Genomic DNA, 21,489 nt, shown 5'->3' with positions numbered 1-21,489 from the left:
ATCTCCACAGAAGATACACTTTCGCATTTAAAATAGCCATCTTTTTGAACCTGTCACCTCTCATTAAAAAAAATTACAACTTGAGTTCAAGCAGAAAAAGGCTCGGGAGGTTTTGAAAAACATAATTTCCCAATGGATGCTAAAAAGTCACCGCCGATATATACAGGAAGTCACACTGAACATCGAGCTTGCTGTTGCTGGTTGTTTTTTTTTAAGAGTGACTGAGGTAGCATAATACAGTTCACTGGAAGGGAAGAGCGCAGGGTCCAGGTCTGACGGATGTAGCCAGCCTAGTAAAATCGTGCTTGGAGATCAATAATTATCTAGAACAGGAGTCCTTGGCTTCACAATATGTGGGATCCACATAGTCAGCCAATCCAGAGAGAGGCCTCTGCTAATTATTCACATGTGTGCCAATATCCAGACTCCAAGTTGGCTGGCCTTCAGCATATCCTGTCTTTTAGTAAATGCAGGCATAGACGCCACAAAGAAAATCCCGCTGTATGCTGTTTAGAACCGTGCATCAGCGTGTGCAGCTTTGGGTCTATTTTCTTGATCCTTTGCAAAATCAGCACCACGTTGGGACAGCTTGAAAAAAAATTATCTGTATTACTGGACTGTATTACATGGAGGCAAAACAAATTCTGAAAATGACAGAAAGGAACTTAAAAAAAAAAGAGAGTCTGGATTTATTCAGAGCTCTTTCCCTCTTTTAACAAGAGATCGTTTAATGCAATTATGGAAGCTGCAAAATCAACCAACTCCACAAAGTCTGATGTAATTATGTTAACACCCATGACGCCTGGTTTCTGTGACTTCACCCATTCCAGTATCCGAGGGAGATTCCTAAAGAGAAAAAAGAAAGAAAAATGTAACGTAGCCCGTCAGCCTGTGCACCATCAACATGCTAGCATCAAGTTACACAACTGGAAATATCTAGGAAAACGATTTAACTCGGAGAATGTTCTAACAAATCAAGCACACGTTATGTTATGTGGATGGAGACGATGACAGCAGCAGGCAGTCACCTAACATCCCCTGCTGTGCTGCCTTCTATTCATTGCTTGTGTGTGTGTTAAGTGCCGTCAAGTCGCTTACGACTCATGGCGACCCTATGAATCAAAGTCCTCCAAAATGTCCTATCTTTGACCTCCTTGCTCAGGTCTTGCAAACTGAGGGCTGTGGCTTCCTTTATTGAGTCAATCCATCTCTTGATGGGTCTTCCTCTATTCCTGCTGCCCTCATGTGACCAAAATACGATAGCCTCAGTTTAGTCATTTTAGCTTCTAGAATCTATTACAGAATCTATTCATTAGGAGAAATTAACACCCACACCGGATGACCTCAACCGATACAGACTTCAGAATGCACCAGGAAGGTCTCAACAAGTGTCTGTGTGTCTGGGAGTGGGGGAGGAAGCAAGCAAATATTTTACCATTTGCTCTGTTTATCATAAAAAAAGGACTTTGGAAGCATGTGGTCACGCGGGGGATGACCTCCAGTATTTATGGCTTGGAGTTATTTACAAGCTAAACTGAAAAGGACAGAAAATTAGAAGGGTAAAATTGTTCCTTTTTATTTTTAGAAATACGTTTTCACTCAAATACCATGGTTGATATTTTAATGTCCAAATGCAGAACCCCATGCAAAAAAAGGAACGTGTGCATGCTCTTAAACCAATGAAAAAATGGACTGGAAAAGCCCCATTTGATTCATTTGTCTGAGAAACAAAAGGGAGTGCAGAAAACAATGAATGAATGAATGTCATTTGTTCATTCATTGTTTAGAAAGTTCAGAGATGTCAGAGGGAGGCAGGGAGAACTCCTCCTTTCCCTTCTCATCTCCCCCTTCTGCATTTTGCATTTACTGTGGCACAACACTGCTGTTGCCCCACTGAAGCACTCAGCCACCCAGCTTATAGGTGAATGGGAAAAGAACCAGACTCTTTTTTCACATGTTGCAGACAAATTAACAGAGGTTTATCCCTCACTAGCACAACTCTGGCTTGTTGCCAGGCTTCCTTCCTCCTCCCACTTCCCCCCGTGCGGCACCAGGGGGACTAAAGCGAACTCCATTTAGCTGTGTTGCTCAAATGCAGGGTCCTGGGCTAACCGAAATAAGTTTATTCCCCAAGCTAGGACTGAACCATAGTTTAAAATCCCCATTTGTGGGGAATCAACAAGCTCCAACTATTCAGACATCATGACAAACTGGGAAACGTATTCAGACATCATGACAAACTGGGAAACGTTCAGAGAAACTTTCCAAGCTAAGAAGCTTCCAATCATGCTCCAAGAAGAGCAGGAAGAGGAGTTCATGAACAGAATACCAAGCAGGCACCCAATACCCAAACCGGACATTTCTCATGAGCACAGCCTCGCCCCCACCTCACTGTCCCTGGTACCTTAAGCAGCAGCTCAGCTGGCAGGGTAATGGGGTAAGATCTCTTGCTGAGATCGCCAGGAGGTTTGGAGTTGGGTGCCATCAATATGCTGATGACGCTCAGCCCTTCCTCCTGCTGGATAAGTAGCCGGTAGCAGGGCTCTCGGCACTATCCCAGCGCCTGGATGCGGTGGTAGTCGAGTGGTTAAGGGGAAGCTGGCTGAAGTTGAACCCATCCAAGGTGGTCACGTGGATGGGAAAGGCTGAGAGGCTAGCTGGAGGGTCAGTCCCGAGACTCGATGGTGTCCAGGTGACAGCTGTAGACTCTGTAAAGAGCCTCGGGGTGTGGTTGGATTCTGAGCTATCATCGGATGAACAAATGTCCATGGTAGCACAGTCAAGCCTTCTTTCATCTATGCCAGGGCCGCCAACTGGCTCCTTATTTGTCTGGGTCGGACTTTGCCACTTCGATGCAATGGTCACCTCCAGATTGGACTGCTGTAATTTGCTCTACATTTCGGAGACTGCAGGTTGTCCAGTATGCAGCTGCCAGGTTGCTGAGCAGAACATCATGGTCAGCTCCTACTATTCCAATTTTGCAGCAGCTGCACTAGTTGCCAATTAGTCTTTGGATCCAATTCAAGGTGTTGGTGTTAACCTTTAAAGCCCTTAACGGTCTGGGACCCTCATACTACGGGACCGTCTGTCCTGTTACAACCCCTCGCACTACCTTCGGTCATCTTCTAGGGGCCTCTTGCAGGTTCCCGGCCCCAGAATGGCTGTTAGCTGTCACTAGGGGAAGGGCCTTCTCAGTTGTGGCCCCTACCTGTAGAATGCACTCTCTGATGACACCTGTGCCATGCTGGACTTGTTTAGTTTCTGCAGGGCATGCAAGGCCAAATTATTTAGGTTGGCCTTTGGACTGTACTCTACATGTTTGGGTTGTTTTAATAATAATAATAATAATAAATAGTAATAATAGTAACAATAATAATACATTTTATTTGTACCCCGTCATCCCTCGGCAAAACTGGGCTCAGGGCGGCTAACATCATAAAACAAAATATATCAAATACAGTACAAATAACAATCTAAAAACATTCCTCAGCTAATTGCTCAGCTTTTGTTAGTGGTATGGTGCTAGACACATTTTAATAGTTTAACATTCCCTTTGGGTGAGTAGCGACCAAGAAATCCAACAAACTAATAAAGAGAGATTCTCTTTCTGCCCACCAGTCATCCCATCCAGCTGCTGGCACAAGCTTGGTATTCCAACATACCTCAAAAAGGAAGTGTGATTTATTATTCATACACTATTTAACCCTCAAAAATATCAACAGAAATGATAAAAAATGATTCTAATATATGGTAACGAGATTAAAATAACACATTCAGACACCAAGTTCTCCCAAACAAACCCAAATCCAACCTTTGAAACAGTTCATCTTTCAAATTTTTACATGTTAAAAAGGAAAATACAGCCCTCACTTCACTGGGCATCTCATTCAATAACGATAGAGCTGTCAGAGGGGAAGAATGCATCTTTTTTGGATGGAAACTTATGTAAATAAAAATACAAATGAAGGAAGCTTTTAAAATGATTTTTTCCCTCCATATCTATACATACAAAAGTTCAAATGAGCCTGAATTGACCCTAGAAGCTAAAATCATACTTTGGTCACATTATGAAAAGCCAAGACTCGCTGGAAAAGACAACAATGCCAGGAAAAGTTGAAGGCAGCTTGAAAAGAGGAAGACCCAACATGAGATCGATAGACTATAAAGAAAGCCACTGCCATCAGTTTGCATGACCAGAGCAAGGCTGTTAGCGATAGGATGTTTTGGAAGACACTGATTCATAGGGTCACCGTGAGCCGGAAGCGACTTGACGGCACTTAACACACACAATTTGAACAAGCTGTTTGTGCCTTTTCTCTGGCCTTTACAATATGCTATGCCTTTAGAACACCCTTGAAATGAAATGCTTTAACACCAGATAGGATGTTCTGACCTTTTAGGAAAACGTCTGTTTTTAGGAAATCACTGTTTTATCAAGATTATCTATCACGTTAAAAAGCCACCATAAATGTCACGGGAAAATTTATTTGTTGATCAATTTCCTTGTAAAACGGTGTTTTTGATAACGTCATTCCATGAAATGCTGACAATGAAAAAATTACTGCTGTGAACCACATTGTCTGTTAAAGATGTTGTTAACTTTTGTTTCTTAACTGTTAGAGTCGTTTCACCATTCCAGCAACTCTTGCGGGACAAGAGAGGCAACAGTATGCCCAAGTGGCCGTCCTTTCGCTGGGCTGCCTCTTCTGCAGTCATCTGGGACACTTAAGCCACTGTTGTCGAGAACAGCACTAGGAGTGACCTAAGGGCGCTGGGTTGGGCAGGCAACAATGCTCCATTTTTTACTCTGTTTTGCAGCCAACAAGAGCCAATAACACAAGGGCTTTCATCTACATCCCTCCTCTCCCAAGTCTCCCTCATGAAGCTGCCTTATACTGAATCAGACCACTGGTCCATCAGGGTCAGTACTGTCTGCTCAGACTGGCAGCGGCTCTCCAGGGTCTCAGGCAGGGGTCTTTCACATCACCTACCGCCTGGTACTTTTTAACTGGAGATACCAGGGATTGAACCTAGGACCTTCTGCATGCCAAGCAGAGGCTCTACCGCTGAGCCACGGCCCCTCCATACAAAGTAAACAACACGTGGGTCACCATGTACAAATCTGGCTTGTATTTATGCTCAAACTCACATTTTCAGCAAAAAGTAATTAGGATGGGAAGGAGGAGCTACATTAAAACATTAGGAGACGTTATTGTTTTCGTTGGCACAATGGGGTACTTTTAAAAAAGATTTTAAAATGGTTTTTACATACTCATAACTTGGGGTTGATGATGGAAGTAGCTATAACTCGCAATATTAGCCTTCTGTGTAGCAAACACACCCTTTTAGATTAAAGAATGACACCCTAAAATGCATTTGTTTATGAGTGGGATAAAAACCACTTTGGTGCCATCTAGTGTCTAATAACTGGCAACCAAAACAACTTTGACAGGCAGAGGTGGCTATTTATAATTACAGTTTGCATCTAACAGAGCTAGATATTCTGAACACCCTAAGCCTATTCCTAGGGCTGAAGTTAATATAGTAATTATTATAATTATATAATTAATTAATTTAACACATATCCATTTATTTATGTTTAAGCAGAGTGGTAAGCTGCAGTATTGCCGTCCAAGCTCTGATCACGACCAGAGTTCGATCCTGATGGACGTTGGTTTCAGGTAGCTGGAGCAAGGTTGACTCAGCCTTCCACCCTTCCGAGGTGGGTAAAATTGGTACCCAGCTTGCTGGGGGTAAAGGGAAGATGACTGGGGAAGGCACTGGCAAACCACCCCATAAACAAAGTCTGCCTAGGAAACGTCGGGATGTGACGTCACCCCATGGGTTAGGAATGACCCGGTGCTTGCACAGGGGACCTTTACCTTTTAAGCAATTTCGATGCTATCTTTCTCTGTAGCTAACCTGAGTAAAATGGAAGCCAAAACAATATAAAAACCCATTACCACCTAACAATAACACCTAACACTGGCAGTCTTCAAGTAGAGGCTGGACAAGCACTTGTCAGGGATGCTCTAGGCTGATTCTGCATTAAGCAGGGGGTTGGACTAGATGGCCTGTATGGCCCCTTCCAACTCTATGATTCTACAATTCTATGTAGGGATGTGCATTGGCTAAAGCCAAACCAACACCAACATGCCCCCCCCCAAAAAAATATTTTTCGGGCTGAGCCCAGCCTTTCGTTCTTTGCCGCCACTTGATTTCGGCGGCAGTGCTGATGCAAAACTGAAGGCTGGGCTCACTCAGTTCTTTGCTGTCGCTTCCGAAGTCCATATGGATTTTGGAGGCGGAGACGATGCAGAACTGAAGGCCTGGGCTTGCTCCTAGATCAGCCTTCAGCTCTGTGCTGAGTATTTTTCAGGTTTGGGTTTAATAAACCCAGAAATTTTTGATTATCCAGGAAAAGCCAAAACGAGTATTCGACTTTTTCAGATTTTTCTAAAATTTCCGGGTCTATTACACCCAAACCCGAAAAAAAAGGTGAACAGCCCCAATTCTATGTCTTAAGAGAAAGTAATGGCATTACTTATTTTTGGTCTGTAGGTGGCAGCAACCTGCTGCAGTAATGATTTTGTTGCTTTCACATCAGCACTAAGTGTGCTGCACCTTGCTGTACTGCCACGTCTGGTCATCTTTAAGACTTATTTTGTAAGCACATCCAGTTAGCTTAAGATCACCCAATCTAATGTGACACAGATTTACCAGAATATCCTGAAAGATTTTGTTTTGATGACGAAACAGGTTGATCAGATTCAAAATCCAGACAACAAACTGGAATGAAATACTGAGTGGGATCCAGACTTTCTTTTCTGGTCATGCAAGAAGACACAGCAATTTGTGCTGATTTATCCTTCCTTATCCTGCGCAATTTCCAAGGGTCTTCCAATTTCAGGAGTGGCTTTTCCATGGGTTCAAGGGGCTTCAGCAGGAAGTGAGAGGCAGAGGGGGAAAAAGAGCATATGCCCAATAGATGGGTCCCTGCCTCCAAGGAGCTTACACCTTGAACCGGGATGGAGGGAACTGGTAGTGGTTGGAAAGGATGAAAGATAAAAAGGTAACAATGGAGCAGTGCAAATGAATACAATTGCTTGGGCTTTGTTTCTGCTTGGCACAAAGTATACTGAATTTTACTTGATTATGTTTATATATACTGGTAAAATAAAGAGAGCAAGCAAATAATAAATAAAGAGAGCAAGCAAATAAATAAATACAGAGAGCAAGCAAATCTTAGGAGGTACTAACCTGTGAACAAGTGTGTTTTTTAGACCCCGCATGAGATTCCGTGCAATAGTTTTGACCCTTGGAGTGAGAATGGCTTGTGAAACGTGAAAAGCTCCATGTTTTGATCGCTCACCAAGTGTGGTGTCTAAGAACTGCAACAGTTTATGTACATTGGTTGTGTTTGCCCATGGTGCTGGCATTTTACTCCCTTGCCACAGAACAGGGTATTCTTCGTAGATAGGATGATGGTAGAAAATAAGAACCTGAAGAATCAAGAAAGAGGGGGGGGGGAAATGGGCAAAGCGTCAGAACCATCTTCCCAAACACGTTTCTGTTTTCACACAATCCTGCTGAAATTGCTTTCTATAACTGCGCAAGGGAAAGGATGGGAGATCAAGGCCTTATTGCTTTGGTGTCGACATGTAAATTAGAGGAGCAGGACAGAGATTAAAAGCAAAAGGGAGGCTCCAGTCGAATGAATCTCACTTCAGACACAAGGTGGCTTTAAGACTCTTTCTCAGTCTTCTTGGGTTGTTATAAAAAAACGCTTATATTTTTACATACCGCCACAGATTTCAGGTGTTTTTTTAAAAACAATGCTATTAAAGAGAGCCAGCATGGTAAGAGAGCCAGCGTGGTGTAGTGCTTAAGAGCGGTGGCCTGGAGCAGTGGATTCAGATCTGGAGAACTGGGTTTGATTCCCCGCTCCTCCACATGAGTGGAGGAGGCTAATCTGGTGAACTAGATTTGTTTCCCCACTCCTACACATGAAGCCAGCTGGGTGACCTTGGGCTAGTCACACTCTCTCAGCCCCACCTACCTCACAGGGTGTCTGTTGTGGGGAAGGGAAGGGAAGGTGATTGTAAAGCAGTTTGATTCTTCCTTAAGTGATAAAGAAAGTCGGCATATAAAAACCAAGTCTTCTTCTTCTTCTTGCTAATGTCATTGACAGATGAGGTACTGAGGCCAACAGTGGTTTTCCCACAGTTACCTAGTGAGTTCATTGCCAACATAACATTTGTGAATTACCAATCAGGAAGTGCCAGTCAAGTACTTGGTAATTCACAGTGCAATGGTGTAACTGAGTCAGTCTCTGACAATGCAATCCTACGCAGTCACTCCAAAATAAACTAACTGATTTCAATGGGCTTAAGACTGCAGTAACTGCAAAAGATTATTCTACCAGCCTCCACGGTGTCTGAAACATGAGAAATGAAACAACTGACTCCCTCCTACTGGAAGTTTATGAATATCTATATTTTACTTTATCTTTTCATTTTTCACAAACTCTGCATTCTCCCTCTTCTGTCCGGGAGCACAACTCAATCCAAATGAAACAGGCTGTTCCCCCCACCCAGCTGCGATACACTGTGGTCGATAATGCAAAAAGGGAAACAAAATCACACAATGCCTTTTATCAGGGCCAGGCCAAATGCCATAAAGCACTGTGCAAGCGTTCGAGTTCTACAGAACCCTTCAGTGGGCAGATGTTACAAAAAGGAGGAGGAAAAAAGGACATTTTCTAGCTCCAGCTCTTATGACCCTGTCATGCTCGCCTTTGATGCTGGATATTGGCAGGGTCACAGTTTGATTGCAGGGGTCGCAATAAGTCAGATGTGACTTGACGGCAAAAAAATAAATAAATTCAGCCCATAAAACTTTTTAAAGCAGCAGTGCTCAACTACAGCCACTAGGAGGAGCTTCTTCACCACATGTTTCCAACCCTCTGACTTTCCTTAGACAAAATGAGAGAGAGAGAAGTGTGATATTCAACACAGGTAAAGCGTGGGAGGAAAGCAGCTGACTGGAGCTTATGGAAAAGAGAGATGGCATGTATAGATAATGTTTCTAGGGTTTTACAGGATGTAAAAACATAAGATTGGTAAGGCATGCATAAGCAGTCTGTCAGAAGAACAACAAAACAGTACTGGATGTGTTAAGTTGTTCAAAGGAATGGCAGTGACGATGTGAAGCAATTTTACTGAGATGTGGAAATTTGAAAATTGGAATAATGCAACTAATAGAACTGGGATAAGAGAGAATATGAATGTTGGCATAAGTTCACTAATGCACATTCAAAAGGTAAAAAAGGTAAAGGTCCCCTGTGCAAACACCGGGTCATTCCTGACCCATGGGGTGATGTCACATCCCGATGTTTCCTAGGCAGACTTTGTTTACGGGGTGGTTTGCCAGTGCCTTCCCCAGTCGTCTTCCCTTTACCCCCAGCAAGCTGGGTACTCATTTCACCGACCTTGGAAGGATGGAAGGTCAAGTCAACCTTGAGCCGGCTACCTGAAACCAACTTCCATTGGGATCGAACTCAGGTCATGAGCAGAGCTTGGACTGCAATACTGCAGCTTACCACTCTGCGCCACGGGGCTCTTTCAAGGTGCACATTCAAGGTAGAGTTATATTTACTTTTAAGAAATTATTGGTTCATCACCATTTGTTACAGTGTGTGACGGCTACTGAGAATTTCACTTTGCCATTTTGTCTTGAAGAAGCGGAAGATGGCAGTGTATTGTTAAGGTTTTTTTTTTTTTTTTAAGATTAAAGTCCACATAGGCTGGAGTGCATAGGGTCACTGTGTACATTTGTTCATTTAAGAAAATTCAAGAATCCTCATTTCCAAAACAGATTCTGCCACTCTAACATTAAAAAATGAGGTATTTGTAGGCTAGGTGTTACTTTGTAATTAATTCTCTGGGCATAAGGACAACATATTGCCACAATCAAAACCTGGCTTACAATTCTAACATTTTAATTACTGAACTGGATCTAAACTAAACCGAAAAGGTCCACCGATCCCCCCTTCCACTGCAGACCCTCTTCATGTCATTCCTCAGGGACCCCGATCTCCCAGGAGATTAGTGGGCTGCAGCAGGAGGGGGCAGACAGGGAAGTCCCATTATGCTACTGGAAAATTTAATCTGGATGCAACCCACTTTATAAAATTTTGGTTCCAAACCCAATTAAATGAAAGTTTCTTTCTACCTGCTGTTTCTTTTCCCAGAGGTAGTTTAACGTCACATTTTCTACACACTCCTTTGTACAAAGCCTCGATCCAAATATTTCTTGGATCCTGCCGATCAGGTACACATGATGGCTGTTATCCATAGCATAGAAATGGTTGAAATCCAGGAAGACCACTTCTGTGGGGTGATGTGTTAGGAAGGTGTTGATCTCCATCAGCCCATCGCACACTTTGATTCCAAACAAGCCGTGTATGAAATAGATCTCCTGTCCCGCTTCACCCGGTCTGGAAGATACACGAAGGTCAAAGTAGCGGATTCCACCTTCAAGCTGCTCCTTGAATGTCAGGTTTTGTGTCACTGACCACTTCTTCATTAGCTTCTTTACTAAAGGAATTTTAGCCAACCGTTTGATGGTTTTGGCTTGATCTGGCCCCACGGGGGATTTGTCATCAACCCAGTAGCTGAAGGAGTCATGTGATCCTACAGAAAAGAAAGGTAATACTATTTTATTCTTACCACATTAGATCTTTCTACTGAAATCTGAATTCTATTCTTGTTCTGTTCCTATTTAATCCTGGGGAAAACTGCATAGTGCAATCACATGCAGAGTTATTCCAGTCTAATGGTCTGTCCACATGGTACAAAGTCTCCATGTCTTCTATGGGTCATGTCAACAGAAATGTTCTTAGAGCCCAGTGCTTGGAACTTAATTCCCAGGTTAAGGTCTGATTCAAACTGAGACTTTGGTGTGTGGGGCGAGGGATCTTAAGCTTTCTCCCATGCACTATTTTCCTCACCTGGAGGAGGCTAGGGAAATTGCTATTTGTCTTGCTAGGGAATCTTATGAATAACACATCAGCATCCCCAGGTCTCCCCGCAGGGAAAAGGTGCAGCTCCTTGGGGGCATTTCACATCAGGAAAATGGAGTCTCAGGCTTAAGCCCCCTCTCCCAGTCACTGTCCTTATCTGGATCAGGCCCACATGGACCTGTGATTTAAGTTCTGAGCAAAGAACTCCCAGAGCACATCTGCTGACAGAAGCATTGTAGAGATGACGACTTCATAATGTGTGAATTGGTCCTAAGACGATTAGGCTGAGAAGGAGTGAAGAGCTCAAAATCAGTGAGCTTCTTGGCTGCAGGGAGATTTGAATCTGGGTCTCCTGGCTCCTAATGAATACTTTAACTACTGCACCACACCAACTCTCACTACAATGTATTTGCTGTTAGAAACATGGTCCTAGCTTAACCTCCTTCGTATTTCTTCCCTGCTCCCTTCGCCATTTTTTGTGCGCAAGCACTTACTAACATCTACAAAGGTTCCTTATTTTCAAGAATCAGACACATTACTTTTAAAAAAGTATCTAACTCTTTTTTTTAGTATCTAACGTGTGCTCACCAAAAGCAATACTTTTCCTGTCACTAGGAGCTGCAGATGAGAATAAGATCTTAAGGAGATTACGGTGTTGGGAGTTTTGAATCCACCTGGTTGCCCACGTACAGGACAAATCAAATATCAACATGTCTCATTCTGAGAATACCAGCCTGAGGGATTATAGTCTTGTTTATGTAGGACATTTAAATCATGAATTTGTCAAAAAAATAAAAAAAATTGGGTTACTTGGCTTTACAAATACAATGCTTGCTTTTAGACTCCTTCAAATTGCTTTATGAATCTGAGCCTCTGGGACTGAGCAATCTGAAGGAAAATAACAGGTAAGGGCTTCTTTAGCCTGAAGCTGAGAATGTAAACAAAGAATTTTTCCTTCACAAGACTGAACATGAGCTGGCATGAGAATATTTGAAAAGAAAAAGCCCATTGGAATCTAGATGCAATGTGATCATCCAAGAGAATCTAAATAGCCTGTGACTTGCGAGCAGTTCAAGTGTAGCTGCCGGGCAATTAAAGGAAGTGAACAAAAGTTTACAAAGTATTAATGCATATGTACAACAGGAGGACAATTAAGCGGGGGTAAAGCAACTTGTCCAGCACAGATGGCCACAAACAGTTTGCATATTATAAACATTGTTTGCGTACTACTATCATGCCATTGGAAAACACAATAGATGATCTAGTGTGATAATCAGGCTGGCCTGATCTCATCAGATCTCAGAAGCTAAGCAGGGTCGACCTTAGCAAGTCTTTGGATGGGAGACCTCCAAGGAATACCATGGCAATAGCAAACCACCTCTGCACTTCCCTTGGCTTGAAAACCCCACCAGGGGTCGCCGTAAGTCAGGTGTGACTTGATAGCAAAAATGTAATCTACTGTGCAATCCTAAACAGAGTTATTATACCCTTCGAAACCAATTGATGTCAATGGCAATAGAAACGTATAACTCTGCCAAAGATAGCACTTTGCTAATGCAAATTCCTTGTCTCTAGCTACAATCCCCTCTTTCCAACACTAAATTTCTCCAGATGTCTTATTAAGAGATCCGATACTGTTGTACTGTAAGTCTTTCATCTATTATACACATGGTATACTGTCTATGCCCTGATCTGGATGGCTCAGACTAGCCCAATCTTGTCAGGTCTTAGAAGGTAAGCAGGGTTGGACATGGTTAGTGTTTGGATGGGAGACTACCAAGGAAGTCCAGGGTTGCAATGCAGAGGCAGGCAATGGCAAAACCGCCTATGAACATCTCTTGTCTTGAAAGGTCTACGGGATCATCATAAGTCAGCTGAGACTTGACAGCACTTTCCACAACCATACTGTCCACAGATATATAAAGTTGTTTAGCAAGTTGCTAGGAATAGGATTCAGGTTAATAACTATTTCCTGGACATCAGAACATAAGAAGAGGCCTGTGGGTTAGACCATCTAAGTCCAGCATCTTCTTTCACACAGTGGCCAAACCAGTTGCCCTGGAGGATCAACAAACAGGGAATAGTTGTCAAGGCCTTCCTCTGATACTGCCTCCTAGAACTGGGCTTCAGAGTGTTACTGCCTCTGAATATGGGTGTTCCCTTAGGCACAATGGCTATTAGCCGTGATGACTAATCCTTCATGAATCTAACTACCCTTTAAAGCCATCTGTGCTTATGGGCCTTACTACGTCCACTGCTAGTGAATGCCATAATCTCATTAATCATTGACTGAAGCAATACTTCCTTTTGTCCATCCCAAATCCTTTGCCCACCAGCTTCATATTATGGGAAAGGGACAAAAAAATCATCTGTATCCACTTTCTCCCAGGCTATGCATAAATTAATAAATCGCTATCATATCTCCCCCTTAGGTGTATTTTTTCTAAACTGAAAAGCTCCAGATTCTTTAGCCCATGGGTGTCAAATATACGGCCCGTGGGCCAGATCTGGCACCTTGAGCGCTCTTATTCGGCCCAAAAGCCAGCTGAGGCAGCCACCCCTCTGCTCCCAATCTGGGCTGGCAAGCCTGCTGCGAGCTCGCCAGCAGAGGCAGCCCCCTGCAGTCCTGAGGCGTCAATTATCAAAGACTGTTAAATAAAAGAAAATACTGTCAGAGTGTTATTTTTTAAGCATGTTTGTATTTTAAGTAAAAGATAAAGTAAAAAAACAACAACAACATCATTAATCGGCTTTGCCTGTGCCTTCTATAAAGTTTGCATCTCTGGTACCTGGCATTAAATTTTATGGTACACGTGGCATTTATGCCATATCCGGCTTTCATAACAAATGAGTTCGACACCCCTGCTTTAGCCTTTTCTTTAACACTTAATCACCCTGGTTGTCGTCTTCTGGGCTTTTCCCAGATATGCAATATCTTTTTTGATATACGACAACAAAAGCTGTGAACAGTATTCCTTTACTGGGAGTTCCTTTAACCCAGGCCTTAATTTTCTTTGGCTTTATGAGCCCTCCCAAGAAATTTAAGAACCAGACTTGTTTTCCAGCCTTCAGGGTTTTACATTTTAATGACCATACTGTCTAATTATTGCTATCACCCAGCCTACTCCTAAATTCTTCAGTTTTTTGTAATCATTTCTGAAGCTATAACAAAAGTTCCGCAGTGTATAAATAAATACGGGGTAACCGTGATTGCCATCATAACGAAAAGCTAGCCTATATCCCGCACCTAAATAGGCTTTGCACTTCTACTGTGAATCACCAAGAGGCTGCTTACATTAATTGACTACTGAAAATACCAGGCCCCTGGGATTTGTCAAACTCTGCTTTAAAACCATTTTTTGAAGGTAGTCCCTTTGCTAGTTGGGTGCAAAGTAATAATCTGTTTTATTAAGTATTGAGCTGCGACTACAGTTTGACCCTGGTTGCAAAACGCTGTTTCCTTCAGAGCCACATGGTAAAGGTTTTGATTCCTGCATAACAATTACAAGGTAGAGATCACATGTTGATACCGTGGGGAAAAAAATAACTAATTGAGAGCCTTGTTTGCCATTAGGTTCTCTCTATGAAAAAAGAAACAAAGCCCTCAAATGCACTGAGGAAAGGCCAGTAACCAAAGCACCTTTTAGGATATATCATATCCAGATGAAGCATTTCTCCTACCCCATGATTCCAGCAATTTATTACAGGAAGTAATTTCAGATGAAAAATTCCTTTTATATTCTCTGCCCATATGTGCACATAATTAATCAAACACCATTAATACTACCTTTAAGAAGTCAGAATTGAAAGGGAACCTGTCCTTAGGATGGGGTTACAACGACTCTAAACAGTATGGTAACAAAGGATGCTGTGAATGGGTTCCGATTCGCTACCACTACCTGCTCTCCAGACCTAGGGTTATATAGCCAAATTCAGTTTCATTCTAGAATATACTGGAAGACAAGTGTTATATCAATACACAGCATTACCACTTTAAAATTCTTACAGTGGATAAATGACAACAAAACCTATTCCATTGATAAGGTATTATCAGTGCAGTACAAGCATTGTTCCCAGGCTGGATTCACACACTGCTTGATACTGCATAATTACTGTGTTATGACAATAATTTGCAACTGGATTTTTTTGTGCTGACAAGACAATCCACTTTCAAATGATTGCTACAGCACAATAATCAAATCAAACAACATAAAGATACAGTCCCATTTCTCCTTTGTAAAAACTTAAGTCATAATGAAACGAGACAAGTAATAAGTGCTAATCAGAGCAGAGTCTTTAAGTACCTCCAGTGCAAAATGAGGCTAATCCTATATTTGCACGTAGATTTTTCCATCTGTAATCTGGCTAATCCATTCCACTAGCAAAAAGCTAAATATCTAAATCCACAAAAGCGTTTCGTAGCCACCCAATTCCAGTCAGTCATAAAAACTGTCAGCAGAACTTTAATATACAAATATCAGGATAGATTTGTAAAAAAATATTGTTTTCAGCTTTTCCTATAAGTAAGCATGATTTTTACAACAAAGTATATGCTAAGTAGGAGAGAGGTGATGTGGCTCTGGGACAAAGTATCTGCGTTGCATTGCAGGCAGAACGTCTGGTTCAATCCTGGCATCTCCAATGTAAAAGATCAAGTAGTATTTGATGTCAAAGACCTCAGCCTGAGACCCTGGAGAGCTGCTGCCAATCAGAGTAGACTGTACTAATCTTGACAGATCCATGGCCTCGCTCAGTATAAGGAAGCTTTTCATATTCAAGCAAACAAGGTGATGAAATTCCTATAACTTGAAAAGTCAGAATGAAACTCTAAATCAGGGGTGGGGAACCTCAGGCCCGGGGGCCGTATGCAGCCCCCAAAGACATTTTTTGTGGCCCTCGGGAGCTCCGGGAATCCTGCCGTGGAGCTCGGGGGGGGGAGTGCACGGAGACTGGGGCCCGGTTGCTTGGTGCTCCGTGCGCCGCCGGGTGTGTGTGTGTGTGGGCGGGGGAGGTGGGGTGGCTGGGGCCGGTCGCACAGGCCGGCATGCGCGGGTGTGTGTGTGTGTGTGGGGGGGGGAGGCTTTTCTCTCTTCCTCTTTTTCTGTCACTCTTTCTCCTTTCTCTCCCTCTCTTCCTCCCTCTTTTTCTGTCTCTTTCTTTCTCCCTCTCTCCATTTCTTTCTCCCTTTCTCTCTCTTTCTCCCTCCCTTTCCCTCTTTCTCTGTTTTCCTTCCTCCCTTCCTCCCTTGCCAATCGACTGTGGGCTGCGCCCCACTGGCGCCTCGTTTTCTGGGGCCCACCGCTGGCTGCCCTCCCACCTGGGAGGGGGGAGTGGGGGCGGCCTGCAGGCCTTCTCTGGGTGGCCTCCCCTGGGGTTGCCAACCTCCAGGTGGTGGCTGGAGACCTGGCAACCCTAGCCTCTCCCCCCCCCACACGGGAGAACTACACCTGGTATGGCCCCCGAAAGATGTTATAAATGTGTGAATGGCCCTTGGCAGGAAAAAGGTTCCCCACCCCTGCTCTAAATGCTATATTTGACATGTTCAAGTGTGTGTGTCTGTTTGCGGGGGGGGGGGGAGATATCGCTCAACATTTATATTTGTATTTCTCAGCGTTTAAAAATAATTCTGAAATCACACTTCAATGAACGTAGAAAGGTGTACCGCTGCACTGCCAGCCTGTTTAAAGTTTTATAGAGGTTATAAACTAAATTAGGGTTAGGACAGAAGGTAAGACAGTACTTACTCCGAGTATCACTGACTCTACAAGGTCATAGGCAGAGGTGACCTGCTGTCTGTTAACTGGAGATGCCAGGAAGTAAACCTTGGATCTCCAACATGCACTAGAAGAGATGTAGCCTCTCTCTGGGTTCACAGTCCAAAGACAGATACCTCTTATTTACATAAGGTAAGATTTAAAAACGTAGCTTTAGGTTTTCACACAGCACAAAGGCATCACAAAATAATCTACAGAGTAAGTTCCAGTATAATGTAAGAACTGGATGTGTATGTATGGTCTGTATGTATGTTTTGTTTATCCGTTTGAAAAAAAATAAAAAATAAAAAATAATAACCCAAAGGAATAGTACAAATACACTGAATAGATGTGAGCAAGGTCAATCGGGGTGGTACCAGGAGGCCATTTGGGCCTCCAGCTCAAGGGGGGGGGGCTCAGATTTTAGATATTTGTTAATGTTTTGGTATTTATTACGTTTCATAACTTGTTCTTATGATCATTCCTTTCAGACAAAAATGGGACACACTCTCAGCTTAGAGCTGCAGATTTAAGTTCAGTTCAGTTTATTTACAGTCATTTGACCAGCAAATATCAGTACGGCTGCGAATTTAAGAATTTTGTCTTTTTTTAAAAAAAATATTATAGATAGGAGCTATTTTAACTGAACTGCTTGTTCTATGTGTTTATAGGCTATAGGGTTGAAGGCTGTGACCATCCGGTTGCTAACAAATTAAACAAACGGCACAATCGGACCATCTAGACAAGCATGCTACTTTTCATAGCCATCTATTAAACAAACGTAACAGAAAGACCACCGAGGTCAGCACCCACTTTTCTCTTCAAGCCAGATTACGCACTGCGCAGTTCTTTCCCAACATAGTGCTGTTGTTTTTAAACTGAACTCAAGCCTCAGAGGATGCAATTGAGAACAGAAGCCGTGTTTCAATTACAGGAGGTGGCAGGTGTTCCGTCACCCTACCTCTCGTGACAGGCCCCTGAGCTACAGTTTTTGAAGGCCCCCTGCTATCTCTATTCTAGGGCCATGGTCCCCGCCTGGATCCCTTTCTTGACCACGTCTTTCTGTGGCCATGGGCCTGGTTGAGGAGACTCTTCTGGTCCCCGGCGGCGCACTGCTACGTCTCTTCTGTTCAGATCCAACCATGTCATGACTCCAGGTGGTCTTTGGTCAGATGACAAGCTACCTGCCCATCTTCCCCCCATTTACTTGGTTTGGTCAGATGCGTTCTCTTCTCCATCAGAAGCTGCTGCCGTATCCCAAAGCTGCAAACACCGTCTGACGTAAGTTTAGCATCTCATTGAACTGCTTTAAATCTTCCTTTCTTCATGGCCCAATGTCAGAATCCAAAAGAACATGGAATCACCTCAAGGAGAACACTGCGTTACTGCATCGTGCACTATTTCATTTATCCTTGGGTTAAACCCAGCACTGGGGAGTATTTTCCTTTTTGTACCCCACAAAATTGAAGAGGGATTTATTATTGCAGCTAAATGCCTCCCTTTCCCCCCTTTGGAATATGTCCTATATGAATAATTTCTACAGTACACTGCAGGAACAGAGCTGGGAATGTGACTTAATAGGATGAGTGGGTGGGGACAGTCAGGAGTAGAGCTTGGGAATTTCTTTCTGCCACAGGAAGAAAAGCTGCTGAGGGTTACGTGCCATTTTGAACTGAGCAACTGAAGGGAGAGTCAGCAGACTCCGCTATCAGTGCTATTCCTCCCGAAATTGCAATTGCAATCTCCAAGTCTGCTTTTCAGCAAAATCAGAAAGATTACACTATGTAGAGTTGCCAACCTCCAGGTAACAGCAGAAGATCTCATGCTATTATAATTTATCTCCAGCCGATAGACATCAGTCCACATGGAAAAAATGGCCGCTTTGGTAATTGAACTCGATGGCATTGAAGTCCCTCCCCTCCTCAAACCCAGCCCCAAAAACCTCCCACCGGTGGCATAGAGGGACCTGGAATCCCTAATGTAAAGTGTAGTTTTAACCTTATTGTTGATCTGTTCAGCATAACAGATGGGCAAGGCAGGGCAACCGACCCCCACCCCCCAGAAAAACTAAAAGACACTCTAAGGGCACTTTCACACAGCCCAAATAATGCACTTTCAATCCACTTTCAGTGCGCCTTAACGATGATTTGCTAGTGGATTTTGCCAGTTCACACAGTAAAATCCACCTTCAAAGTGCATTGAAAGTGGATTGAAAGTGCATTGTTTGGGCTGTCTGAAAGCGCCCAAAGTGAGGGATTCTCAAACCGGTAACAAAGCCTAACCTTCACAGCTGATAGCACAAGAACGTTTAGGAGTTCTGCTGAGCCTTATTCTCATGGTCATTTTGGATGTGGTGATACAGAAAGAAGAAACCTATTCTTGTTGAAACCCAGATACACCCAGCATGTGCTGTGCCAGCCACATGCATCCGCCGCCACGTGCCCAATTCTGCTATTATCACCAACCTACACCAGAGTAAGTTTCACAGAAGTGTTGCAAGAATTGCATACTACAAGGCCAGCATGTGGGCGTGGTTGAGAGATCTTTTTTTACTGGGGCTGACATTACACTGAAGTAGTTAAGCGAATAGTCTGTCAAAGGTTTCAAAAACCCTTACTCAAAAACAGTCAAGACTAATTTATATCGAAAAAATTATGTGGATGGTCTCAGTATCAAGTCCTTTTTTAAAAAAATTGAAAGATCGTCATGAGATTACTTTTCTTCATGTGGTACGCCGACTGTGTGAAAAGTACCAACACACAATAGACACAAGCTATCACAAACACCAGAAAACTAGAAATGCTCTGGATGTGGTAATGTATGATTTTGTCATTTGGCTGGAGGAGGCACTTTCACAAAATGCAGTCAGGTATTTCTCTCAAAATGGTGCAGGAAGTTAGACCCAAGTTTCCTGGTTCAGGAAGATGATCTGGTAAACTTTTACTCTGTCACATTTTATCCCACTTTTCTTCCAAGAAGAGAGGATGATCCCTAGGGTGGCCAGGGCTCCCACTCTCCCATCCGAGGCTCCACTGCTCCTGCTGGGTGCAGCAGCAAGAACAAAATTGGGGGGGGGGAACTGACATCGTGCCAACAAAGAAATATTACTCCCAGCACAATGGCCATTTCCTTGTCCCCTCCACCAGCATCTCCCACCAGCTGCCAGGATTCAGTTGGCAACCATATTATCTAATCCTTCCTTTTGTCTTCATGAAGAATCTGTGAAGTGGGCAAAGCTGAGAGAGCGAGAGCGCTGCACTACAAGTGGATGTCCTGGGTTCAAATCATCACTCAGGGCACAACTATTTTTTGCAAATTTATCTGTCAGAATTTCTTGATTACAGAAGAGAATAATGCAGGAGAGAGGGGGACTCCTGCCATTTTCTTGCTGGAGAAAGCCATCTTGCATTTCTTTCACTCCACGGGGCAAAAATATGGGTACCATTATTGGAATGAAGGCCTAAAAGAGGAAACTGAACAAAAGTCTCCTACTTTAGTGCAATACTCTTAACCACTACACCATACGAGAATTTGCTTTTAGACTCCATTTCCTTATGGACATGCCATTTTGTTTGCTTCTCCATTGTCTTCCTTTTTTATTTTATGCAGAAGTTTCATGGTCATTGTGATGAACAGCTGCACTCTACAGAGTGGTTCTGGCCACAGAGCCCCCGTGATTGTCAGGGAGTTTGAAAAGAATTCTGAGAATGGCAGTTGGAGAGTTCTGACAGTTGAAAACTGACAGTTGACCGAGAGAGAAGTTAACAGACAGATCTTGGAGACAGTGGTGTGAGCTGCAAGCTGTCTGGTGGAGGATTCTTCTCTGGAGTGAAAAGGAACATATTTGGGTTTTGGATCAGGAGGGATCCATATAACGAGTCATCTAGGAACATAGCTCTAAGGTTGCAAGAGTGACCCCTAAGAGTTTAATGTGAAATAGCTCTGGTGAAAGGCGTGATCCCAGCCAGTTTAAAGGAAAAACTGAAGTGTGTCAGTGTTCCTAACTCCACCAACTAAAGAACAACTATTTAAAAAAACCTCAAGTTTAAGAAACAAACCAGTGACGGCCAAGAGAAATCACTCTCAGTAGAAAATGAAAGTTTAAACACTTGTATGTGAACCACCTTGATACATCTGGATTTACAATATATCACTTGAGAATAACCACCTCAAGTTCCTCAATTCTGTTTCCTGTTACAAACCTCAATCCTGTTATAAAGCTTTGCTAACCTGACTTTTAAATCTCCCCAGAGACCAATAAAACCATTTAAAGTTGTACCTCAAAAAGCCTCTTGAGTGCCATATTCTGAACTTTTACAGAAAATAAGGGATCCATCACAATTAATGGCAACGGTGTCATAGCAGGTTATAAGTCTCAGCAGAGATAGTGAGGTTTGGTGTGTGTGAGAACAAATTTTTTTAAAAAATTATTAAAACAAGAGGGGTTCCATCATAGTCATTGTGATGGTTTTCAAAACAGCAGGAATTTTGTACTTTAGAACATAGCTAATGTCAGCTCCATGAAAGATAAGTCTACCCTTGTAGAAGGATATTTATTTATTTATTATTGAAAATATGTATATACCTGGCAGTCTCCCAGGCATCCCAAGTCCTGACCCAACTTTTTGTGCACATTTATGCCTAGATTTCAATGCCATGCCTGGTACAGGGATAGTCATCCTGGTACAGGGATTAATCAGTCTTTTGGGGTCT

General features: G+C 43.0%; 1 protein-coding gene across 1 annotated transcript in view; it reads right to left on the bottom strand.

Annotated features, from left to right (window-relative positions):
• Positions 1 to 689: 689 nt before the first annotated feature.
• Positions 690 to 21,489, bottom strand: part of PLCXD2 (phosphatidylinositol specific phospholipase C X domain containing 2) — a 34,967-nt gene continuing 14,167 nt past the window's right edge. Inside the window, exons 2-4 of the mRNA XM_056858183.1 lie at positions 10,234 to 10,694; positions 7,261 to 7,502; positions 690 to 846 (exon numbers count right to left, since the gene is read on the bottom strand). Coding sequence (XP_056714161.1) covers positions 690 to 846; positions 7,261 to 7,502; positions 10,234 to 10,694 — 860 coding nt within the window. The remainder of the gene's footprint in view (positions 847 to 7,260; positions 7,503 to 10,233; positions 10,695 to 21,489) is intronic.

The sequence above is a fragment of the Euleptes europaea genome, chromosome 12 (assembly GCF_029931775.1).
Source record: "Euleptes europaea isolate rEulEur1 chromosome 12, rEulEur1.hap1, whole genome shotgun sequence".
Taxonomy (NCBI): Eukaryota; Metazoa; Chordata; class Lepidosauria; order Squamata; family Sphaerodactylidae; genus Euleptes; species Euleptes europaea.
Note: the sequence above shows the minus strand (reverse complement) of the source record. Positions and strands in the feature narration are given on the sequence as shown.